Below are 12,527 nucleotides of genomic sequence, written 5' to 3'. Positions count from 1 at the left end.
GGGCAAGTAGAGAGGGCTGGTTGAGAAGGAGCTTAGAACGAGAGAGGAAGTATTTATCATGTCAACTCACACAGGAGCTCAGCTGGTAGTGCAAATTTCTTATGGGAGGAGGGCGAAGAGCAGAAGAGTGGTAACAGAAAAAAAGAAAGAAAGAAGAACTCAGCCTCTTTACTAATCCAAATATTTTTCCCACATATCTTTGATAGTTATCTATTAGAGCTTGAGTTTAGTTCCTGCATTCACCCCTTTCCTCTAATGCCCAAGCACCAGAAACAGCCAACCCACGTTAACATTCTCCCTTATTCACTTATTTTACCTTCTAACTCATCAAAGACAACAGTTTTGCCAAATGCTTTGTTGCAGCGTAACAAAGGTTGCCAGCTTTCCTGTAATATTTGTTTCACAAATATTGTGGACTGAAGATGAAAGTGAATTAAAATATATATAATAAGAGAGAATCTTTGCATAGTTTAATGACGATAAAGTGCCATGAATTTAAGAGTTTGATTAACTTAACTCTCTGAAATCGAGGTCCAAATGGGGAGTAGGGGTTGATTTTTTTTTTAAATTTCGAGGAGCCAGCAATCTGATGAAGATATACACATTTTTCAAGAATACAAACAATATGCATATTACACATATTAAATATTACATATGCCTATGGGGAGAGAAGAAGAATGGAGTTTGGAAATCAAAGGGGCTGAATAATAAATAAAACAAGAGGGGCCTTACAAAGACAAATAATCATGAACTTAGGAGCATGATTAATTCAAACCTTCGTGCTTGAGATCCAAAAAATAAAACTGGATTATAGATACAAGGAGAAAGTTCTTGGTCAATCTGCCATGAGATTGGTGGGGACTAAATATATTATTTATGTGGGAAACAGCAATTTCTAGGACTCCCAGTCTGCATTCATCAATCATCTACTACAAAATTTTATCCAAGACTATTATGCAGTTGGAAACTGCTGCTGAATGAATGGGGGTTCTGATATCTGTTGACAGGCAGAGAGCCTTTATTCTTAGAGGAAATTGTGTCATATTTCTATGACTCAGAGTGGCAGATTATCCACCAGAAATTTGGCAGCATTAGTATTTCGATCCCGTCCATCCCCCACTGACTATGTGTGAGAGCCTCATATACCAGACTGACATCAGGCTGGGTGCCGGCATTCCTTTTAACCTTTGCCAATCTGATAAATGAAGAATGTATTTTTTCTTATTTCTATTTTTTTGATTATTGGTGAGGGAGAACATTGTGTCCTACCACAGATGCCATTTGATTTTTTGTCTGGTGCCCATCTTTCTTTTAGGCTGACTGGCTTTTTTCAAGTGATTTATAAGCACTTGAAAGCATTTGTAAGCATTTGTATAATTAATATATGTTAGTCTGCTGTCCTCATATATATTGTGAATTTTTTTTTTCTTTCACCGGGGGCCCAGTTTCTTCCCGACACTCTCTGAGAGATCCTAGGAGAATCTTTTGTTTTTTTTTAAAGCTCAAATAATAGTATTAAGGAGGTCTTTAAAACGTCTACGTCAACCCTCTTGCAGTGACTTTAATGCAATGTCTGGGAGGCTGTTTCTGCCGCTAGACACTCCCATCCACTAAGGGAAAACAGACAGTAGTCATCATGGACCGAAGAGGACTTGCCGCCACCTTTTCTGCTATTATTTATGTGGGTCTCAGGTCTTCATCGCACTGCTGAGCGCTGAGTGCTCGCGGGGGTGTGTGTGGGAGAGGATGTGGTTTGAATTCTACCGTCCTCAGGCCCCACTCACGCCCCAGAAATCCTTGCCGCCCTGCTATTGGCTAGCGCAGGCTTGAACTAAGTCCTTGCCAGGGTATGAAAAGACCTCCGGGTGCGTGAGAAACCCCAGCCCCGTTGAGATCTGCAAACACCAGTCATGATTGGATTATTAAGGGCCTCCTATCTTTTCCCCCTTTTCCTAGCCAGCTTCATGCAGCCAAATCCCAAATACGAGAAGATGAAGGTGAGTGACCTCCAGAGAGGACGAGGCGAGGCCCAAACCCAGAGTTACTCTTCTGTCCAGCTTCCAGATCTGCCCTCTGGCCCTTCTTGTAACTGCTTTGTTCTTTGCGGGAGAATCCTAAACCTTTCTTCTCTTCTCCTTGAATCTTCTTCACTGTTACAAGTGGGTGTTCCTTGAACTGAATATGGGTAATATTCATTACCCATGAACTGAAAATCACCTTACTGTGGTATTTTCTCACCTCCTTCTCCATGCGAGGGTCTCCTGGATACCCCTTCAGCCGCATCAGCACCTGCATCAGAGCTGGGTCTGAAGCTTGGGCAGGGATGGGCGTCAGAGTGGAACTGGATTTCTGAGAGGCAGAGCCGAGCAGCCTCAAGACACTGCTCAGAAGGAAACACATGAAAAAGAGGAAGAAGTTAATCTGGAAGTTTTAGGGATGGATAAAGTTAGAGAGTTATTAGCAAACAACTGGATTTGGAGTCAGGAATCTTGGATTCTGGCCCAGTTCAATTCCAAAATTCAAGGCTCAGTTGCCTTATTTATAAAACATGTGTTTATGGCAGGAGGAGAGGCAGTGCAGGGAAGAATAGGGATGAACTAGATGACTTGGAGGCAAAAAGAAGTCATGAAGTCAGGGCCAGGCAAACTTGCATTCACATACTGGGTACCGCTTTTGGCCTTGGACAAGTCACTTCTCCCCACTTAGCCTTTATTTTCTCATTGTAAATTTGCAGGTAATAGAATCTATCTTAGGGGTTTGTGAGCAACAATGATTAGGCATATAATATGCTCTATAAAAGTTGTTCTGATAAGATCCTCCCCATTTCTAAAATTGACTATATGACCTCAAGGGTGACCTTCTATTTTTAAGAATTGATGTGTTTTTTATTGTTGTTACCCAGAGCTGTCTAATAGGGTGTGGACACTCTGGACTGGAGGCATTTGAGACATAGCATACACACTTCAATAAACTGGAACAGCAATGAATATCAGTAGTAAGCTGGATTAAAAGGAGTCTTAAAGTTCAGAGTTTCTCTAAGTCCCTGCATCCTGGTACCCAAGATGATTTTCAGTGACTTTCATTACAGTAGCAAAAAAGTCAAATGCTTAAAAATGTTCAGCTTGGGACCAGGCACTATGGAGATAGGAGTAGATGTTTTACATAATATTCTCTTTATACACGTATCCATTTTGCTGGTGCATATATGTGTATATGCATTTAGAGAAAGGTGCTAAAACCTGAAGAGAGAAGACGCCTTTCTCTCCAAGAGTAGGGAGTGAGTAGCTACGACCTGGTATGCTAGTAATAGAATTAGTGGGCTTCTAAGATTGGAAAAGGTTTTATTTTTTGCTTTGCATCACTCCTTCTCTGAATGAGGGCAAAGAGTGTTGGACTAAGATCCTTTCTAGCCTATTGAGTTTCCAGGAAGTCTAGATTTACCCAAATTTATGTCTTTAAATCTAGACCTTCCTTACCAGATGATATCTTTCCCTCCTCTTTCCAGTTAGTCCCTTTCTGCCTTTTTCTTACCCAGTTGCTTAGACATGTAGCTTCCTTTTCATATCTTCTATCTTATGCTCCATGTATTCCTTGTAGCTGCTTTCCAAATATAGGGAAAGGGATCAGGATGTGCTGGTGAGCTCTGTGGAGTTAGTACACCTGGGGTACTGCATGGATCCTGCATGGGTAAAGACAGAGGAGGACATAAGATGAGCTCTATCTTATGGAGAAGTTTAACATAAGAGCATGCAATGCAAATTTCATGTAGAACTTATTTCTGTTACGCAGAACTCTACATAAATATGTGTAAGAGACTTGAGAAGGGATGAGAAAGATGAGGCTGGTGATGAAGGTGAGTATTAGACATCAAGGGTAGGGAGCTGGGTGTGTGATATGTTGGATGCTTCCAGGCAGATTTTAATATCCTACTTGCAGATAGACTTTTGGACTTTCCTTTTCCTTTCTTGGGAGCTACATAAAGAGGGGGTCTCACAGTATTGGCCATCATATAAGTAAGGGAGTGGCATGAGGAGGAAAACTATTCAAGGTGGAGATTATATTAGATTTAGAATATAAACTTGGAAGGCCCTTTGGGGACTCTAAGAAATCTAGACCAATCTCTTCACTTTACTTATGGGAGACTGAGGGTGAGGGATGAGATTTTCCAAGATTCATAAAGGAATTTTAAAATAGAGCTGACTTCTGATTTCCTGGTCAAAGCCCTTTCCACTCCATTGCATTAATGAGTAGGGTAAGAAGCCAGAAGGACTAGGGAAAGTTAAAGTAAAGTAGGTCATCCTAAAATAGTTAGGCAATTTAAAACATGCCCTCCTGGGAGAATCCGGGCAAAATGCACTGAATCCAGAACCAAAGAGTAGCCTCATTTTCACAGAAGCCTGAAAAGCAGTTTGCTTTTCTCTTTGGCACCACTTACTTCCAGGTCCTCCATCCTAGCTCATGAACCTCTGCTCTTTTCCATTCATCCAAACATTTTCTAGAATCTTACCTATGCCAAAAAGTCTTGTAGAAATGATAGGAAGAGATAATTGATTCATGTGTTACTCAAAAAACCTTTGATTTCAAGTGAAAAGACCTAAGTTAAAGTCCTGTCATTGACACCTTAGACAAGTCTTGTTTTTTTTCTGAGTCTCAGTTACATGTATTAGTCTCTGAGTGCTTTGAAAGATAATAGTGATGTCAGGAAATGTTGTTACTAATACTATCATCTTTTTTTTATTTGTTTGTTTTTTTCAGATGCATTGCTACAAAGATGTGAAAGGAACCATCTATGACTACGGGGCCACCCCTCTCAATGGAAGGGAATACATCCAGTTCAAGCAGTATGCGGGCAAGCATGTCCTCTTTGTTAACGTGGCCACCTACTGTGGTCTCACAGCTCAATATCCTGGTAAGAATTCATAGCCTAATTTCCTTGTTAACAAATTTGCCATCTTATTATATTCTAAATCATAATTAGAATTATATTCTAATTCTAGAAAAATAGATACTCATGATCTATTTTATCTTCATTCCCCTATATCAGAAGTCAGCAAACTATGGCCCACAGGCAAATCTAAACTGTTTTTGTTTGCTTACTTGTTTTTATTAGAGAGGTTGCAGATTTGCAGAAAATCATGCAGAAAATATGGAATTCTCATATACCCCCATTTTAGTTTCCTAAGCTGCTTAAGCAAATACCATGAAATGGGTCAGATTAAACAATAGGAATTTATTGACTCACAGTTTTGAGGCTGGGAAAATGTCCAAATCGAGTCATCATCAAGGTGATGCTTTTTCCCTGAAGACTGTGGTATTCTGGGGCCGGCTGCCAGTGAACCTTGGTTCCTCCAGCACATGGCGAGGCACATGGCGGCATCTCCTGGTCTCTCCTTTCTCTTCTAGATTCTGTTTCAGCTTCTGCTTCCAATGGCTTTCTCTCTGTGTGTCTGAATTTCATTCTTCTATAAAGGACTCCAGTAATAGAATGATTAAGACCCATCTTGACTGAGGTGGGACACACATTAACTGAAGTAACCTCATCAGAAGGTCCTACTTATAATAGGATTACATCCACAGGAATGGATTAAATTTAAGAACATGTTTTTCTGGGATACAGATAGCTTCAACCATACCCTCTCTCACACACAGTTTTCCTTATTAACACTTTGTATTAGTGTGGTACCTTTGTTACAATGGATGAAACAATATTATTATAATCATACTATTAACTGTCATCTATGGTTTACATTAGAGTTCACTGTTCGTGTTGTATAATCCTACGATATTTTTTAAAATTCTAGTAACATCTATGCAACCTAAAATTTCTCTTTTTAACCACATTCAAATATATAATTCAGCAGTGTTAATTGCATTCACAATCTTGGGCTACCATCACCACCATCCTTTCCCAGAACTTTCCCATCACCCCAAACTTGAACTCTACCAATTAAGCATTAACTCCCCATTCCCTACTCCTACCCCAGCCTCTGGGAATCTATATTCTAGTTTCTGACTCGATGAATTTGCTTATTCTAATTATTTCATGTCAGTGAGCTCATACAATATTTGTCCTTTTGTGTCTGACTTATTTCATGATGTCTTCAAGGTTTATCCATGTTGTCACATGTATCAGAACTTCATTCCTTTTTACAGCTGAATAATATTTAAAATATTCAAATTTGGCCTGTCTGTTTTTGAAAATAAAGTTTTATTGGAACACAGCCATGCCCATTTGTCTACATATTGTCCATGGCTGCTTTCATGCTGCAAGGCAGTTGGCTAATTGCAACAGAGACTTTATGAGTAGTTGTGAAAGAGATATTATGGCTCACAAAGTCTAAAATATTTACTTTCTCACACTTCACAGAAAAAGTTTGCTGACCCCCTTCCCTATACCCCTGCCTCTGCTGCTCCTGGTTTCCAGGAGAATCTGGGAATTAGGAGCCTCTGAGAAAAATGGAGAAAAGATTGGCATTTTTGAGATTTTTCCAATGTTTTACAGGCATCTTACACTTGAGGGCAAAGGTGGGGGTGGGGATGGGGATTTTGTACCTAGAGCTGCTATGATAGGAGTGAGGCCTGGTAGAGAAGTCTATGATAGAGGCCAACACTCCTTCTCCAACCTCAACTCCTCCTTAAGGTACAGTTTTCACCTTCTCTGTACATTATTCTGGGAAGAATTTTATATTTCTGATATTCCAAGTCAGATGTTTTAATGATGAATGAATAATGAACAGGATGGATTATAACAGAAACAGATGCACTTCTTGTATTTTACCTAATAAGAACTTTATTTTTTGCTTTTAATTGTATTATATTTTAAATCAGTAATATTTTTACAAGGCTCAGAGTTCAAAAGGAACAAAAAGGTTTCGAGTGAAAAGTCTCCTTTCACTCCCTTCAGACAACCAGTATTAACATGTTTACAAAATAGATAGATAAATTCTTTTATCTGCTTTTCCCCTAGTTAATATACTATAAGTGGCATTTGTTCTACTTGGTTTCTTAAATTAATAAAGTACTCTGGAGTTCAGTCCATTTCCTCACTCATTTGTAAGACTAAATATTATTCCATAGGACCATAATTTATTTTACCTATTCATAGGAACTTTTAAAAATCAGCTTATTCAGTTCCTACTCTGCACATAACAGAAAAGGAAACTGAGGAAAAGTTGCACAAGAACTGAAAGACAGACTTCCTAATTTCCAGTCTCTTTCCTAGAAGAAGTAATTATACACAGTGGCTGAAGACAAAAGGGAGAGATATGGGGACATGTGGAAACAGGAAAGTAATCTCAATTTAAAAAAAAAGAAAGAAAAGGACTAAGAGGAGATACCAGTTGGTTGATCTTAATCTGAATGGGACTGGCCAAGGTTGGGACTGGAAGCACTGAGCCCAGAAACTGCTAAGACTGCTGGTCATAAAAGCCTGAGCAGACAAGTTGGGAAACTTTCTGGCAGTGGAATAGTGAAATTGGAAGCTTGTGTTTTGGCATATCAATGAGGATTTTTAGGAAGAATACTACTTTAACATCCTGAGCATTGTTGAAGAACTTGAAGCTCAACTTGGAATTTCTCTGGATCTCTTTGTGTCTGTCAGGTTTATTCCCATTCCATCAGCAAGAGGTAGCCTGTACAGGAGGGAGAATCTCAGTACTCATTGTTGTCTTTTTCTTCATTGAAGAATGATTCATTCTACCCAATTAACCAACTAGGGAAGACAAACTAATGAGTGATGTTCAAATCTGGCTTTGCTTAAAAAACACTTGGTGAGCTTTTAAGTAATAAAGATGACTGGGCCGCCTTTCAAAGGAACAGAATCAGAAAAATCTACGGAATGGGACATGAGCATCCCTATTTTTAAGGAAGGGCCCTCAGCTGATTCTGATATACTACGGACTTGGGAAATAATGCACTTTAAGAAAGAACATTTGGATGCATGACTGGAGATCTGGGATCTAACCTCAGCTCTGCCACTAACAGTCTGTCTGATCTAGAGATTATTCCCTCCCTGGGCCTCTGTTTCCTCATATGGAAAATGGGTAACTCCAATGATCTCACTCATAAATCTTGCTTTCTAAAATTAATTTTAAATTAAAGGTGGGCCTGCACAAGACAGCGTCTTTAGCCAGGCCACCATGTTCTCCCTTGTCTACCTGCAGAACTGAATGCACTTCAGGAGGAGCTGAAGCCCTTTGGCCTAGTTATATTGGGCTTTCCCTGCAACCAATTTGGGAAGCAAGAACCAGGAGAGAACTCAGAGATCCTTCCTGGACTCAAGTGAGTGCCTGCATGAAACCCTACAAGGAGCTCCCATCAATTTTTCCTCAGTCTCCACAGACGCTCATCCATATTAGGAACTTCCTGGGTGGATGACAGATCAATAGGCTTAGCTGTTATCCACTTTGGCCAGCCTTGATGAGAGTTTGGCATCATCTAGGGATTTTCTCCCCATCCCAAGGTAGTAAGGCCTGGATGGACCTGTGGAGTAGCAGGAGCACAGAAATAGCTGGCACAGAAACAGTGGGGCAGGGACAAGGAGAGAAATAAAGAAAAAGAAAGTCAATCAAGGAGCCCAAAGTCAAAATATGGGCTATTTTCCCTCTCCATTCTCATCTAGTGTACCTCTACTTCTTTTGTCCTTTCCCATGACTTCAAATCCTGTTATCCCATCATAACTTACTCTCTCAAAATCTGGAGCTTCCTAAGAACATTATGGCTCATTGCAGGTATGTTCGTCCGGGGAATGGATTTGTACCTGGTTTCCAGCTTTTTGAGAAAGGGGATGTGAATGGTGAAAAAGAACAGAAAGTCTTTACTTTCTTGAAGGTAAGCAAATTACTGGCATAAGCTTCCTGTTCCCTAATATTCCTAGTATTGGGTTGGTATGGATGAAATGGACACAAAGGCTCATACTTGAAGGTGGGATTGGATTCTTTGAAGGAGATCTATGGTTCAGCATAGAAATTTTAATTAATCTGTTGGTATCTGTGGGGTTCTGGCTTTGTGTGCTGGAGTGGCAGCTGCCCTATCTTGCTGATTGACATTCATTCATTCATTCAAGATACATTTATTGAGTACCTGCTATCTACAAGGCAGTTTTCTAAACAACAATGATATAAAAGCAAATAAGACACAGTCCCTACCCTTAATGAGTTCATAGTGGAGAGGGAGGAATAGAAATCAACAGGTATAATACAATGTAGTAAGTGGCTTTTATGAAACACTAACTTTTAGATATAGAGAATGCCAGAGCAGAAAGGGCCCCTAAAGATCACCAGAGTCATTTGTTCCTAAATGCTGGACTATATGGTAGATTTTCATATACTCTCAGTAAATTGAAGACAGTAAGACACTGTAAGAAGAGTTTCAAAAACTGAATTTATCTGACTTATAGGGCTTCCCTTTATTCTTGAGTTTATGGCCTATAGGCAATTTATTCTTACCATGATCTTTTTAAAATTAAATGATTAAATGATGGTATTTTAATTCTTTTATTTGTCAAAACAAAATGTCAATAACTCTAAGTTGGTCCCAAAAGATATTTACTGAAATGGTAAAGGCCCACTGAGCCTCAAGACCTGGTAAACTATGTTGTAAAGCAAGCTATTCAATTTGCAGACAAAGTAACTAAAAGCTAGAGAGGTGACATATCTTACCCTTAGTAGTATGATTTTGTGATGGGGACATGGGGACAAACAGAGAGAGAAAACAGACTTTTACTGTAACATCTCCTGTGGGATTTTTAGTTGTTGGCATAGTGGTGATTCAGAGAATTTAAGGAGTTTATTAGGAACCACAAGATAATTTAGTGTCTAGGTATAGGACAGAGTGGATTACCTGTGACTGAAAATAGCCTGGATCATCTAGGAACATAAATGATGCTGTCATTTCTCTTTTCTATCCCTCTGCTTCAGCATTTCTGCCCTCACCCCTCTGAGATTTTGGGCTCATACAGATATATCTCCTGGGAACCCTTGAAGGTCCATGACATCCGCTGGAACTTTGAAAAGTTTCTCGTGGGGCCTGATGGACTCCCTGTCATGCGCTGGTACCACCGGACTTCAGTCAGCACAATCAGGTTAGACATTCTGGATTACCTGAAGCAGTTCAAAACTAAATAGGGATGCTCAGAATTGGGGAAGGAGCCATTTTGCCTCTTTCCTGAAGACCTCTTCAAAAAAAGATCCATCTTCCCACCACACTGGCTTCCTAAATGGCTTCCACTCAACTAAATCGCCTCTACACTGCCAGTTTCCAATCTGTACCAAGTAGATTCATATCCTGATGGCTACTGCTATTTCTCCATGCAAGAGTATATGGAGTGAAGAACAAAAGATTGCTAATCCTAAATCCCCATGACTGTGTTACAAATTTAATAATTCATATCCATTAAAGGAAAATCATCCATGAGGATGGCTCATTTTGCCTCAGTATCCTGAAGGACATCCCTAGACTTCCTGACTCTGCACTCTCTCTCCACACTAAAGTTGTAAGAATGGCAATGGGATGACAGTCACACCAACTGGACTCCACTTAACTTTTTTCTCCCCAAAGACAAACATATATTGTCAGTTTCCAACTCTTTTAGGACAAGTCTTGATCCATGACTCTCCCCACCTGTCCTTCTCCTGTAGAAGCCCCAAGAAAAAGTGAGAGAAGAAACTTTACTTACATGAAGGAATGGGCTTCTTTATGATAAGTGAGATCCAGAGCTTCTTTCTGGATTGGACCTCACAATAGCTTCCCTTATTGTCTGATCCTTAGTGCATTCAGGTCATGATCCCTGGGTGGAATGCCCCCTACCCTTTGAAGGATGGACTTGCACTTTCAACTCTAGATTCCTCAGCTTCAGAACCAGACTTGCCACTGTTGCCAATAAAATGATTTCTGCAGCATCAGAGATTACTGTGATGGATTTTAAATTCTATCCTGTGCTAGAACACATGTGATCTCCCTCTTCTTTCTTGCTCTGATTATCATAGATACTATATGGCCCAAATATCCCCATCCCCTGGACAGAAGGATTTTTCCTCCCAGATACTTGAAAGGCTATCACCTGATGGTTCTCGGCTGTCATCCCTTCCCAGGAATTGCCTCAGTTCAAAGTCATGTTCCCTTTCCAGGGGAAACCTATATCCAGTTACTGGTCAGTAAGGATATAAAGGCCCAGTCCTGTCTTCTCAACTTGGAAGAAGGGACATCACAGCTGCAGAGACTCCCATGAGATAGGCTGATGACTTGTGCTTGCACTGCAGCCCAGTGTTTCCCTCTGCCAAATCCTGCTTTTTCCCTTTGCCCCTTGGGTGTTGGTCCCAAGGGAATGCCTTAACAAATTTTCTGATTGAAAATCTCTGTCTCAGAGTCTGCTTTCCAAGGAAACCAGCCTGAAATAGTTGGCACCAAAATTAATCTGAGAAAGCAGATGCTAAGATGAAATTTTGAAGCCCATCTTACCCACCATCTGTTTGACAATGAAACGTTGGTTGGAGCACAGATAGCCCTTGGCACAAAGTAGCAGTGCAATTGTCAAAACTTTTGCCCAACCTGAACTGGGATGGTACACTGTTAGAAGGATATACACTAGCAGATATGCTGTATAAGGTGCTTGAGAAATATGGTAGAAATAGTAAGGTCATTATAAGGTAAAAGGGCATGCACACTGTTTTGAGATTTTTGATCCTTTCTTTCTGCCATCTGTCACAAAGTCCTGGCAATTCTACTACATTTAGTGAAGAATATTTTTAGGTATGTATGAATGGGTTGTGGGTTGTGGATGAAGACTGATCCTAAAAGAGTTGGAAACTTATACTACATACACACACACACACACACACACACACACACACACACACACACACAAATATGTATATATATATATATGCATGCAAGCATACATATGTAAAGTTAAACATAAAAGAATAGAATTGGATGGTTATTTGTGGGAGGAATTGATGTTTTGGAGATAAACCGTTAAAGTTCGCTATATCATCAAATAAAGACTAAGAGTGAAAGCCAGAATGCCTCCTTGGGAACGTATAAAGAAACTCTCTTACCCTGCAACTTAAGTACACAAAAACTGAGGTCCAGGCCTAAGACTTAATCATAGAAAGTACAGAACTCTAAAGCAATTTAAATTCCTGACCAAGATGGTCTTCTTTGCCAAGATCATGGCCTTGATTGGAAAAAATAGAACCTGGAGACATTGGATAGAATTATCTGGTTTAATGCAGTAAAACCTCCAAATCCCTGAATATTCTGGAACACCATGAGCCTGTAGAAGTGACCCACACCTCCTTATTAAGGGCTATTTTGTCCTTCTTGCTCCTGTCAGACAACATGTGCTTTCCCCACTACTCAGCATCTGCTCCCATATAGGATTAGATGTTAAGGGTTCTGGATCAAGGGGACTGGAACACAAAGTTAGATAAGGGAAAGGGCATTGATATGGGAACACTCTCCTGGAATACAAAGTTTTTGTGCGTTGGCAAGAACCCAACACACTGTTAGGATGCTGTCCTGCTTGG

The 12,527-nt window shown here is 40.1% G+C and overlaps 1 protein-coding gene across 1 annotated transcript; it reads left to right on the top strand.

Moving 5' to 3' along the window:
- Positions 1-1,910: 1,910 nt before the first annotated feature.
- Positions 1,911-10,124, top strand: GPX5 (glutathione peroxidase 5). Its single transcript, XM_037843909.1, has 5 exons — positions 1,911-1,997; positions 4,756-4,909; positions 8,163-8,280; positions 8,730-8,829; positions 9,918-10,124. The coding sequence occupies exons 1-5, from the start codon at positions 1,911-1,913 to the stop codon at positions 10,122-10,124; spliced, it is 666 nt and encodes a 221-aa protein (XP_037699837.1).
- The last annotated feature ends 2,403 nt before the right edge of the window (positions 10,125-12,527 follow it).

This window comes from Choloepus didactylus, chromosome 7 (assembly GCF_015220235.1).
Source record: "Choloepus didactylus isolate mChoDid1 chromosome 7, mChoDid1.pri, whole genome shotgun sequence".
NCBI lineage: Eukaryota > Metazoa > Chordata > Mammalia > Pilosa > Megalonychidae > Choloepus > Choloepus didactylus.
Note: the sequence above shows the minus strand (reverse complement) of the source record. Positions and strands in the feature narration are given on the sequence as shown.